This window comes from Pecten maximus, chromosome 10, assembly GCF_902652985.1.
Source record: "Pecten maximus chromosome 10, xPecMax1.1, whole genome shotgun sequence".
Lineage (NCBI taxonomy): Eukaryota > Metazoa > Mollusca > Bivalvia > Pectinida > Pectinidae > Pecten > Pecten maximus.
The window spans coordinates 28,410,923-28,424,382 of NC_047024.1; the positions used below are offsets into that span (position 1 = coordinate 28,410,923).

The 13,460-nt window shown below is 38.7% G+C and overlaps 2 protein-coding genes and 1 long non-coding RNA gene across 4 annotated transcripts in view; 1 reads left to right on the plus strand and 2 right to left on the minus strand.

Annotated features, from left to right (window-relative positions):
- LOC117336309 overlaps positions 1-13,460 on the plus strand; it is a 63,393-nt gene that overhangs the window by 1,862 nt on the left and 48,071 nt on the right. The window lies entirely within an intron of this gene.
- Positions 1,057-8,539, minus strand: LOC117336305. 2 transcript variants are annotated; one of them, XR_004534571.1, is made up of 2 exons: positions 1,853-7,631; positions 1,057-1,182 (listed from the first exon to the last, which is right to left on the minus strand). XR_004534571.1 is itself a non-coding variant. In XM_033896794.1 (2 exons), the coding sequence occupies exon 2, from the start codon at positions 5,937-5,939 to the stop codon at positions 4,116-4,118; it is 1,824 nt and encodes a 607-aa protein (XP_033752685.1). In that variant the 5' UTR covers positions 5,940-6,911; positions 8,004-8,539; the 3' UTR covers positions 1,057-4,115. The 2 variants fall into 2 exon arrangements, 1 of the variants encoding a protein (XP_033752685.1); XM_033896794.1 differs by adding an exon at positions 8,004-8,539 and having other exon boundaries at positions 1,057-6,911.
- Positions 1,057-8,929, minus strand: LOC117336310. Its single transcript, XR_004534572.1, has 2 exons — positions 8,652-8,929; positions 1,057-1,384 (listed from the first exon to the last, which is right to left on the minus strand). It is a non-coding gene; the product is annotated as an uncharacterized LOC117336310 (long non-coding RNA).

Sequence of the window (13,460 nt, forward strand, 5' to 3'; positions counted from 1 at the left end):
ATTTGTAATACGTCAATTCTCTTAAAACGGTATACCAAGCTTTCTCTGGGTACTCCGGCTTTCCTCCACCTCCAAACCTGGCACGTCCTTAAATGACCATTGGCTGTTAATAGGGCGTTAAAAAACAAAAGAAACAAACAAACCAAGCTTACTAAATCATTATTGTGGTAGTACGTCAAGTTCAACTTCAAGTTCATTTTATTCCGTGGACCTATCGGCCGTGCTATTTTCGTGCCATTGTCTCATTCAAAAAGCCTTGACAGTTCCTATATATAACCAAGAATGCAGAAAGTAATGCCAGGGCCTTAACATTAGATCACCTAACGTGCCAGGGCCTTAACATTAGATCACCTAACGTGCCAAGCCGCTGTGTTCTTACTATATAATTGAAAAGTTGTCAATGCCCTCGATGTACATAGGGCGACACGGGAGTTACAGTACTAGTGCTTCTTATATAGAATTAGGTATAGTTCCAATCAGAACCCCTCGTCATTTTCAATGGAGACGAGGTGTTCCGATTGGGTATAGTTCCCGAGGTTTTTACATGTTTATGTAGAATCTAGGTATGTTAATTTATTATTGAATTTAATTAGCTTGCATTCTAATTTCATATATAATAAACTAACTCGTTGCATCAATTTAACTTTTTACACCGTCACTCGTGCTTTAAATTAGCTGTTTGTCTAGTTTGAACATTATACGTACATACATGTATATAGGTATATTATTTTGTAGTACAACTGATGTATGTATAGTACGTATCCTCTTTCTCCACTCCTACTACGTCTGAGTACGACGTCTGTAAGCGGGGATGTACTGATCTACAGATGGACGAGATTACATGGCCGCCAAGCTCAGGATATTTACTTTACATAAGTCCGAACATCCTGATTAGGACAAGTCTCTCGTACACTGACCCGTGTCCAATTCTTCTGCGCGTGATCTCTAGTTGTTGACTTATTAACTGACAAACCGGCTAAGTATAATGGTATTTATACATGACTTCGGACATGACAAGCTTGTTGACCAAAGAAGACAAACAACTAAACCCATAGATTGAATTGAAATTGGCCGTTTATTTATTAAACGACAATTGAAACAAACTTGCAATACAAGTTGATATTCATAAAATCAACCATATGAATCGAACTTTGGTCCAAGGTGGGGATACAAAACCGCCACCTTAAACTAAAAACTTAAGTTACAACAAAATACTCATATGTGTGAAACTTAGATGTAAAGGTAGTTACAAAAATTGACCACATACAATATCCAGAAATTCAATGATATAATCATGTGGACATAAAATGTTCAAAATTGATACAGGTAACATAGTATAACAAAAGGAGGATGCTGGGGAGGAGGCGGGTAGATAAATTCCAACCTTAAAATGATGTAAACACAAACTGACCTTGACTTGTGTCCATTAGTGATGCAGTCTGTTTCAGTGGCTGGGTAGCTACTGTTACCGTGTAATAGGTATATATAGTAAAATCACTGCGCGTGACCTTTCACCTCCATAACCCTGCGCCCTCACTCTGTTATGAAACCCTTTGATAGGGACTATAACAAGCATTTAATATATGCTACATAATTCAAGATGTATTTTAATTTACTCCTTAGCATGTATAAATGATATTAAAATTGCATTTTAATTGTTTATTATACATGACTTCGGACATGACAAGCTTGTTGACCAAAGAAGACAAACAACTAAACCCATAGATTGAATTGAAATTGGCCGTTTATTTATTAAACGACAATTGAAACAAACTTGCAATACAAGTTGATATTCATAAAATCAACCATATGAATCGAACTTTGGTCCAAGGTGGGGATACAAAACCGCCACAATGGTATCTGATTATCCTAATGATCAGGAACCATAACCCACCCGAAGTCGTGTCCGAATTAATGTATAATATAATAATTCATATGTGATGCATGAGTTATAAACTGCTGATATACATTTAAAACAGATGCTCAACGCATCACCATAAAGAAAACAGTTACATGTCATACATATATGCATAGTTAAGCTTCCAAGCATTTGAGGTAACGCTGCATCTATAAGAGATCCACAGCAAAAGTGAAATGATATGATGATAAAAGTCTGATATCCAGGCACTTACAAAACGCCTGCATTCCACACACAAAAATTAAGATACAAATAACGTATTTTCAAGCATTTAAACATAACAATAAGAGTTTGTGACAAAGAAAAGGTATGGAAACATGGGAATGGTATAAGCACACCAATCCCAAGATATTATCACAAATTAGGACAGTGTTATATTCAACACCGGAAAACGTTATGAGTAATCAAACTAAAAGGGGTAAACCCCAAACATGTATACACTGAATTGTCCAAATTAGTTTCTCCAATACAAAGAAACACCATGTATTCAGCATCCAGTCGCCCATCCGTAAAATTAAGGATAACTGGTATATATATGTACCCGACTAGATCCAGAAACCTCGACCCTATGCCCAGGTTATCTGGATATCAATAATACATCAACGCCGAAAAACGTTATGAGTAATCAAACTAAAAGGGGTAAACCCCAAACATGTATACAATGAATTGTCCAAATTAAGTTTCTCCAATACAAAGAAACACCATGTATTCAGCATCCAGTCGCCCATCCGTAAAATTAAAGATAACTGGTATATATAAGTACACGACTAGATCCAGAAACCTCGACCCTATGCCCAGGTTATCTGGATATCAATAACACAAATTATTGAAAGACATACAATATTTAATCAGGTGTACAGATTATTTATGACTTTTAATATACATACATCAACCAAGAAGAAGAATCAACCTCGACCCTATGCCCAGGTTGGTATCCACTTCAACTGATATTATGAGTACTATGAAATGAAAACAATCGCATGTACATTGCCATTCAAATTTAGCAAGAATGCAGTAGGATTTGGTAAGTTATTGACGGAAATTCTGTACCAAGTTTATATAACCTAGAACACATAAAAAATGTACAGTTTGAACAATATAACATAGAAACACATAAAAAATGTACAGATTGAACAGACTCCTAACAACCTCGACCCTATGCCCAGGTTGAGCTAAACTAGTCCAGACCAAACCCAACAGTGAAGTGAATGGATGTCTTAAAGATTGAAATATTTAGCTACAGCTTGCTGTGAAAGCAACCGTTAGTATAACGGGGTTGGTATGTCATAAAGAGTAGGGAGCCGTATATAGCGTTTGAAAGCCAACGACTTCCACCTGCCCATTTGTTGTATTTCCTCATCTGGAACCCCCGTCGCTGCAGCTGTGCTGGCAGCCCCAATACGGAAACTATGACTGGTATACTGGTTTGGCTGAAAGCCTGCCCATATCAGGGAGTTTCTGAGACATAAACTGAAGTGTTGGTAAGATACTGGGATATTTCCTGGGAATGTGAATAATGGACCTGGTAAGACACCCCTTAATTGAATGTATTGGTACAAAGCTGTGACAGGGCAGGTGGAAAGTTCCTGACTCTTAGCATGAATTGCTAGGGTGACGGGACGAATATTGTAATGACCCTTAAATGACCTAAACGTCAACTCTAGAGTGGAAGGTCTTGAGCCAGCCAAAATGATCTTGGCATCGTCAAATTGTAAGACATGCGAAGTAGATTTGTTTATAGTGATTTCGCCTACGCGTAAAAAGGCATGAAATGCTAACAGATACATTGCTTTTAGCATGCATGCTTGATAATGTGACGAAGCTATGTGAGGTAAGGAATGAACTAGTTTGTTCAGTATGTTTGGTGTAATGGGTAGTCGTGTATCTGGACGATAAGAACCTCTCTGAATACTAGTCAATATTTTCTTTACAATGAATGATTGAGTTGGGTCCGGGTGACCGGCTAAGCGGTTGATGTAACCGATAGCTGCTGTATAAGTCGACACTGTAGCTGCTGCCATTTTTTGCTGAGACAAATGCGCAATAAAGTAGACCAAAGTGCCTACTGTAGTGGGCAAGCATGTTTGTAAATGAAAATCCCTGTTTACAAATTGATGTAAGGCCTGGAAAGCACGTCTATACAGTGCTTGTGTTTGAGGAGCGATAGCATCCTTCAAAAGGCTCTGAACATGCGTTGTCAGATGGTCAACAGATTGTCCGGTATGGGTGTTGCCTCGTTGTCCATTTGCGGGGCCAATAGCCGAAAACTGTCTACCTGTAAACGAGACAGATGATCAGCTAACACATTTCGTTTCCCCATGATATGCTCTGCACGAAACATGAAATTTAATTGTAGTGATTTAACCACAAGCTTCCGTACTAATTTCATTATAGTTGAATCTTTGCTGGTATGTGATGTCAACACTGCGACAACTGCCGAGTTATCACAATGAAAAAGTACACACTTATTCTGAAGATAATTCCCCCAAAGCTGGACAGCAAGGACTATAGGAAAAAGTTCTTTAATTGTTATGTGAAAAGACTCAAAATCTTTTGACCATTTTCTGAAAAACCACTTTGTTCCCAAAACCGCTCCAAAACCTATTCCACTAGCATCTGTATAGAAATGTAAACGTGCCGATGACTCCCATATATCCGACAGGAACAAGGTGACCCCATTATAGGATTGTATGAAATGTAGCCAAGCTCTGATATCGGCTTTGGCTTCTCTGTTTAGTCTGACGTGGTGATTGGGTTTTGTCAAGCCTCTTGTTAGATCTATCAATCTACGTAAAAATGGACGACCAGGAGTTATCACACTACAAGCAAAATTCAGCAAGCCTATCAACGATTGTAGTTCACGAAGTGTTACTTTTGCTTTTTGCTGAAAACTGGCTAACAGATTGCGTATTTTCACTAGCTTATCGTTCGGTAACCTAGCTTGCATTCGGATACTATCTAGTTCAATCCCAAGGAATGTTATGGTAGTGCATGGTAATACAGTTTTACTATGTTTAATTGGAATACAGACCTGTTTGCACAGATTTAGAAAATTTTCTAAATCTGTCTGACATTTATTTGAGTTTTTGGGAGCAACAAACAGAAAATCATCCAAAACATGGGTAACACCTGCTGTCTGTAATTTATTTTGTAAAACCCAATGCAGAGCTGTACTAAATTCTTCAAACAAACGACATGATATAGAACAACCCATAGGGAGAACCTTGTCATAATAATAATGCTCTCCGACTTTCATTCCTAAAAGATTGTGATCTTGTGGATGAATAGGAATAATGCGAAATGCATTCTCAATATCTGTTTTTGCCATAAGAGCACCCTTCCCAAAATACTTAATCAGGCCAATTGCATCTGAAACGGTTTGATATTTAACTGAAACATCCTCAGGGGCAATACCGTCATTGATCGAAGAACCGTCTGGAAAGGAGAGATGGTGAATTAACCGGAACTCATTTGGCTCTTTTTTAGGGACAAGACCTAATGGGGAAATCTGTAAATTTTTAAAGGGTGCACTGATAAACGGACCAGCAATTCTCCCCATTGATATTTCATGTGAAATTTTTCGGCGGAGCACCTCAATGTTATCTTTTGCAGATTTTAAGTTGACAGATTCCCGATACTGTCTAAGCCCCCGATATTGCAGTTTAAAACCAACTTTGAAACCGTCTTGTAAAAATTGAACTTTACCAAAGTCGTAGCCTCTTAAATATGGAAACAAAATTTCAAATTTGACTGGTGTTGGTAAGTAATTTCCTGATTGTTTGTAATTTATGCTATCTGATTTACGATTTATTTGAGGATTGGGAGGGTGCTGGTTTTGCCCCTGCCCCTTGTGAATCATTCTTTTTACATTGTTGCAAGCTGTGTTGTCCTCCACATTTGGGACATGTGTGTGCGAATTTGCATTGTGCCCCCCGGGAACATGATCCAGTCTTGAGGAAGTCCCAACATTTACCCTTTGGGAATTTGTTGGGTTTGTTACCTGGAAAGGGCTGCTGGGCATTTCCTTTCTGAGATGACCTTAAACCTATCCCTAAAGCATGCATATACAGCTCATTATTGAGCTCATCCCAAGGCATGACGGAGTTGACCTGTAGCCACTTCCGAAAATTAGTATCGTAAAACATAGCAGCAGCAAATCCCGAGCGTCTGGCTAATGTCTGAATTGTATCAGCATACTTCATGAGATTGACAGTTTTGGATGGGTGAGCCTGAATATATACCGAAACAAAAACATGAAATGCTTGCACCCATTGTTCAATACTTTTAATTTGAAAGGTTTTTGTGTTGGGGACTAACGAAATATTATCCCCATTCAATTGAATACGGAACTGATCGGGATGCGATGATGTCGATAATAATGATCCGAATTCAATGAATTCATGACTCATTATTTTTGCTTTTACTTTAGCATCAATATGTACGTCAAGGGGTCGGGAAATGCTGCTGTACGATTTTGGAACACTTGCAATACCTGTCAAGCTATTAACTACATGATTGATGGGCGACTGGATGGAATTGCCATACGTCGATGATCCTGTTTGTGGGCCCGTTGCTGTTTGCAATGCTGATCCAGCTGCCGCTGCTGGTGTTGTTGAAAAGGCAGATCCTACTGCCGCTGCTGGTGCATTAATAGGCAGGTTATCCTGGCCTGCCATCACTGCTATTGGGTCTGTGACTAACCCAGACTGCCTCTGCTGACTTGAGTGGGGCATTGTTTGGTCAGATGATGCATTAGTTGAACCCAAAGTGGGTTGCTGAATAGCGATGCCCTTCGCTATCATCTGAGACAAAAGTTCAGCAGCAATGTCCTTTGTTGATGGAAAATTGGGTGCTGCTACAACAGCTGCCGCAGTAACATTTGCTGCTGTTGTTACGTCAGTGACATTCCTCCCTGACTGGGTATGTGGCCTAGATATAATGCTATGGTTAACCGCCGCCCTTCTGCGAGATCTCCGGATAGGTCCGGTGGAGCCTGAAAATGAAATCGAAGGAACGAACTATGTCCTCAAAACAATATAAACACGTAACCGATGTTTGTGCCACAGGAAATGTTGTTCAACCGAACACAAGGTCCTGCACAACAATTAATATGCACAATATAAAGCAAAAGTTGTTCAACCGGACACAAGGTCCTGCACAACAATTAACTATGCACAATATCAACAATGTTGTTCAACCGGACACAAGGTCCTGCACAACAATTAACTATGCACACTATCAACAAAATGTTGTTCAACCGGACACAAGGTCCTGCACAACAATTAACTATTCACAATATCAACAACAAGTTGTTCAACCGGACACAAGGTCCTGCACAACAATTCATTATGCACAATATAAACCAAAATGTTGTTCAACCGGACACAAGGTCCTGCACAACATAAACAAATGTTGTTCAACCGGACAGAAAGTCCTGCACAACAATTAATGATGCACAATATAAATAAAAAGTTGATCAACTAGACACAAGGTACTAAACCGTATGAACTTTGATCATAGTTATTTAAACCTGATAATAATCCAGGGCAGCATATTGTCATCACGTTATTTGATTAGGAGTAATACATTTTCTACTCTTCATGTTACCCAACATTTCAAGTTTAAAGCTCGAGTAACATATACAATCTAATGTAGCTTTTGCCATACGACAATGTGTTAATTATTAACAAGCTAATAATCACTAGCTATATGATAGATATCATTCATAAGTGCACGACAATGTCCTCTGATGTAAAGTGACCACGTTCTTTAATTAGGCCTAATTCTGCACAATTCAACGTAATACCGTTTCCGTGAATGAACTAAACAAATCGGTTAGTAGGCTCATGACCTATTTTAACTAGCAAGCTGAGTATAAACCGATATGTAATTAATAAACTAATCCAAATACAAACAGACTAACAAATGATACCGACTTATCCATAAACATGTCTGCTCTCTTAAGTCAATTCTGAACGGTACAGAAGCGATCTAGTTTCTAATTTAATTTGTACACAAAGAACGGCCCTGGGCGGAAGTAAACAACATCTCGCACATGCGCGAAATAGACCGTAGTACTACCAACCTTATATGGAAAGGTCACGAGGGTCAGAGTTGCTGCCTTTAGCCAATCGTATGCCCTGCAGGATTGCCCCACGCACAGAGTACTTGAACTTGCGAAGGCCCGCGGGTGAAAGATGTACGCCATCTTTGTTTAAGCAAACAAAGGCTGCGGTCTTCAGACCCTTGTGTCTCCAATAAAAACATCCTTCCGACTGATCACACATTAATTTGATGTTACTGTTAACGAAGTCTACACCTCTGTTATACAAACTAACCGCTATCGATCTTGTCTTAGCACGATAAAAAAGTTGCATTATTCCAACGTGGGTTACACCGAATCCCGCGCGAAGCCACTGTGCTATGGAAAGTAAGTCACTTGCTAAACGATCCTTAATATCCTCGTGATCCACAGAATCCAAATCATTACCACCGATTTGCAACAGTACAACTTTAGGGTGGATTTCAGAAATTGAGGTAGACATAGATGAGATGTCGCGAACCCGACTGCCCCCTTTTCCTACACAATGGACGCGAACCGAGTCAAGGTCGAAACCTAAATTTGACCATGAACCTGTCAAATCATCTCGTAACCTTCTCACAAAGCTATGACCCAGAATCAATACATCAACGGAATCCATTGCATAAGAACAAATAGTAGATAAATTCCAACCTTAAAATGATGTAAACACAAACTGACCTTGACTTGTGTCCATTAGTGATGCAGTCTGTTTCAGTGGCTGGGTAGCTACTGTTACCGTGTAATAGGTATATATAGTAAAATCACTGCGCGTGACCTTTCACCTCCATAACCCTGCGCCCTCACTCTGTTATGAAACCCTTTGATAGGGACTATAACAAGCATTTAATATATGCTACATAATTCAAGATGTATTTTAATTTACTCCTTAGCATGTATAAATGATATTAAAATTGCATTTTAATTGTTTAATAATCTTAACAATAAATGGACAATTATCTAAATAGAAAAAAAAAATCCTGCATTGAATATAACATTTTTATTTTTATCCTGACTAATTTATGTAGCTATCTTCCATATTCACAGCATGTTCTGCGGTACAGGTTTTTTCTACCCGAACGAGCCGATCAGTGTTATGGAACTTTTTAATTGTTATTTGAAGAAAAATCACAATTTGGCCATTGCAGCTCCCGCCATTAAGACTTCATTACGGAATGTTTTATTGGCAAAAATGATCCTGACCTATTCCACACGTCAAGAGAAAACAATTCTTTGCTGGTTCCATGTCTTGATATTGTGTGCCCTTACCTCACTGGGTTAGAATTTCTGAAAAGTTTTCCGAAGAAATTAACTATTAACTTACATACCCCAAAATTAGCAATACATACCGACATGCAAATCAAATCGTAATTCTAAGTCAAAATCGATTAAACGTACGGGAAATGGAGACTCAAGTGTTCCGAAAGGCGAAGCGCCTTCTGATCAATCGACGACGCGTGTTAGAAAATCGTGCCAAGACCATGTGTTCTCACCTTGAACGTGCGGACGTGACTGAATAGTCGTTATTTGTGTATTGACACATGGGGACTTGAAACAAATCCAAAGGTCCACGGTATAGCACATGTATCATACACATTAATGCCAAATTCATGTGTGTTACATGCTGCTTGAATATAATGACTTTTACCGCTAAAGCATAGTAATAACAACAAAATACCTATCTATCATTAAATATTTCCATGCAATACGATAAGACAAGTGTGATATGTCTGCTGATAGCAGGTTCTCTTTTACATGGCGCCTCGCGGACCCATTTTGTTGTTAATTATAGGGGACCTTGGTAGTACACTATCATACAACTTGACCTCGACACACGAGCAGTCCTTCATTAGAGCCTATGACTATATAAGTATCGTCCATAAGCTTACGTGACCGATTAAGGGAGAAAAACCACACTCCATACCCATGCATGATGCATGTCTCGTCTACTGCACGTGCACATGTTTGTTTAGGAAGTTATTTTCTGTGATGCGAGAATAACGAAAAACAATTGCACTGTAGGACCAAGTCCTTGTGATTATAGGTTCATGTTTTGGGTCTTTTCGTAAGATGTCTATTTGTCTGATTGTTCAATGTGAAGTGTTTGAAAAAGCTGTAAGGTTTCAGAACATACATGGTGGTGCTAAAATCACATGCGTTGCTATGGCCCGAGCAACTGTCTGCTTCCAACAAACACCTATACACAAACATATCTTTGTATATCCGTGTAAATACACTGACTGTACTGACTTTTCTGTGTCAATATCCCCTCATCCCATTCCAAGTTTGGCTTGTACACATTCCATAAACAGGTAAAATGCGAGAAATATCTTCTGTCTAAAACTGATTTTAGTTTTGTCTTCTCACAGTTTAAGTACCCATTCTTTCCGAGCAATTAGCTGTATTTTAACGATTATAACTACGCGAATGGTGACAAATGTTTTGATTGATGTCATAAAACATCTTGATGGCTTAAGATTGTACACAGAAAGATATTATCCCCAGTTATTACAAAGCGTGAACAAACCGGAAGTTATCGCCATTGTTGAATAAAATCGACATTTCTTGTGTTCTTGCTGTACATATTTATCTCCACAGCGTGTTGAAGCGGGGTCTGAATAGAATTCGGGGAAATTGACATTGCGTTAGGCGAACGATTATTGACAATTTGTCCCGGACTTTCCATTAATAGAACTGCTCATACCTATAATAACACTTTCAAAGTTGCTCTCGAAAACAAAATGTGTCGTATTCAGAAAGAATTACCAAATGTGAGAATGAATACTGTTGAGAGAAATTTTCATTGCGTACTGACAATGCAAGATGCAAAATTACACATTATACCAGGGGAAACAGTGCAACAGAGAAAACTATTGTGGAATATTTCACTTTTTATCGCGTGCTATGGTTACTTTCATATACACGTATATCTATGTATATACATACCGTACATGCAGGCATGCTATCAGATATGCGTACATATATACACATGCTTATAGAACCACTAATTCAATTGGTATTTGATGACCATTACGTGTAATTGGAACTCGATCCTTGCTTTCTGTTGAGAACAGTTTGTATTGCGGTGACGTCGCTTGCGAAAATTTAATTTTGATGTCTGATCTATGACGTTTCGTCTTTTGGCTTTATTGACAGTAAAATCATGCCAGCGTGATTTAAGGTTACATACATGTAATACCAGTAATGGGAAAAGACAGTTTTTCGTTAAAGCGACATGGACAAAAACGAACCGGCAAGTGCCGTATTCAAATCGCCTTTTGTCAAACGCCCGTCTGTTAACCAATCTACTTTTACAACAAATCTGTACCAAATTTGTGAATTATATATGGTCGTCAAACATAGTAACACTGAGAGGCGTGGTCAAAAGGCCGGGGTCAAATTGGAATTTCCAACAATATTCTTCTTAAGGTCCATTGAAAACGAACGTTCCTCTGGGGAGGGGTCGAATTTGCCGAATTTTCAACAGCTTCCTTCGACCCCGACAATCTATAGAATCAAATAATTCGATTTTGACCAGTATTTGGCCAGTATACTTGACATAAGGTATATAAGGGTTTTCTCTGATTTTTCGTAATTTCGCTTGAAATATTGTGTACTGTACGTATATTGTAAAATTAAAACACTTAATAACCATGTTTGAAGCAATATGTTGGAACCTTTGTATGAACGAGATGTTTTCAAAACTAAAGCATTAAACATGTTCCCTTTGTTTCCCTCGTGTTGATTAAATATCAATGTATGTATCCCTCCTTTGGAGTAAAACAAACCACCTTTGACCAAGCCTTAGACTAGCTGAGTCCCCACGTATATATAACAGGAACATCCGGGGACGTTAAGGTAATGAGGGGAGGGGTCGAGGGGTCTACATTATAGTCCCTATGATACATTGATATGGAGACTTGCAAGCAATGTATATAAAACCATTTGATAATCTAAGTGTCGTGTAACTTATGTCTACATGCTCATATGGTAGGTGTTGTACCATATATATATAACATCTATATTGAGATTATATATAGGTATAATCTAATTACCACGAGTGAGCTCATCAGCCGGATGTTCTTGTCAGATAATTATAGAGCCGGTCCTTTGTTTAATAATGATGTATACACCGGTACCGTCAGGCCTCCTGGTCTCTTGACTGGCGAGGACAGTTCGTCCTGCGTCATGTATACAGGGAGGTTCACTTTTTGTCAGTTGCGAGTTGGAAAATGCGAGTTGGGACTCGCATTTTGTAACTCGCAACTCGCAACTCGAAGAAAAGAAACCCTCAAAAAAGGGCTCTTTTACAATGGGTAGGTATTGTGGTTTGTGTGCGCAGGGGCCTGTCTTCTATATGGTATGTGTGCACAGGGTGCTGTATAGTGCACACAGCAGAGGCGCGTGTGTGTAATGTGTGCGCAGATAGAAATGAATTGGGGGCTCATATTGCCGTTGCCCCATGCTCAGGGTCCAGGGGCGAAGCCCCCAAATGCTGAAGGGAAATTAGGACAATTTGGAAAATAGTTTGACCTAATTTAAAGGCAAACTAATTCAAAATAGCCTAGTTGATGGAATCAAGAAAATAAAATGGATTTTGTAAAGATTGGAGAATTAAATAATTTGGATAATGCAGATAAATCGAATGGCTAATGAGAACACCATGATGCCATGTAAGGTTGATGATGACAAAACACGTTATATAAATAGATTTTCAATTAAACTACGTGATTTAGATAGGATTTAACGCATGCAATGCCATTACTTTCGATGTGTCCAAAGTGCTCTCGGGAAACTTTGACATTAATGATGCCAAATAAGGTGATATTCCGTCCAAGGCTTTATGGGGTTTTATAAAGGTGTAAATGCTAACTCTCTTTAGACGAGAAAAAAAATCGTGTCAGGTGAATCAAGGCGAAATCTAATTAAACATGGTGACCCTGCCTATCAAATTACTGGATTGTTTGGGAAGACAACCAATGTTATAAACAATAGAAATATGCTAATTTTCTTCACATTCTCCATTTCTGTCATATTTAACAAGTGAAACGTCATGATACAGGATAAGATGAATCCGTGTTGTCAGTAAAATGAACGTATAACCATGAATTATTGTTGTTCCTTTGGCGTTGGCGTCAGAGTCCAACCAAAAGCTTTAAAAGTTTTGTTTTGTTTTTGTTTTTTCTAATTGGGGGGGGGGGGGGGGGGGGGGGTAGGGTAGGGAGGAGAGAGAGTTTTTTGAAGGGCTTCTTAAACCACAAGTAAACTTTCCAAACCTTCCCTATTTTGATTAACCATATTCTAGACTATCATCAAACTCACTATAAGGAGTCCAAATCGAAGGCGTTTATTTTAGGGTAGGGAGGAGAGAGAGTTTTTTGAAGGGCTTCTTAAACCACAAGTAACCTTTCCAAACCTTCCCTATTTTGATTAACCATATTCTAGACTATCATCAAACTCACT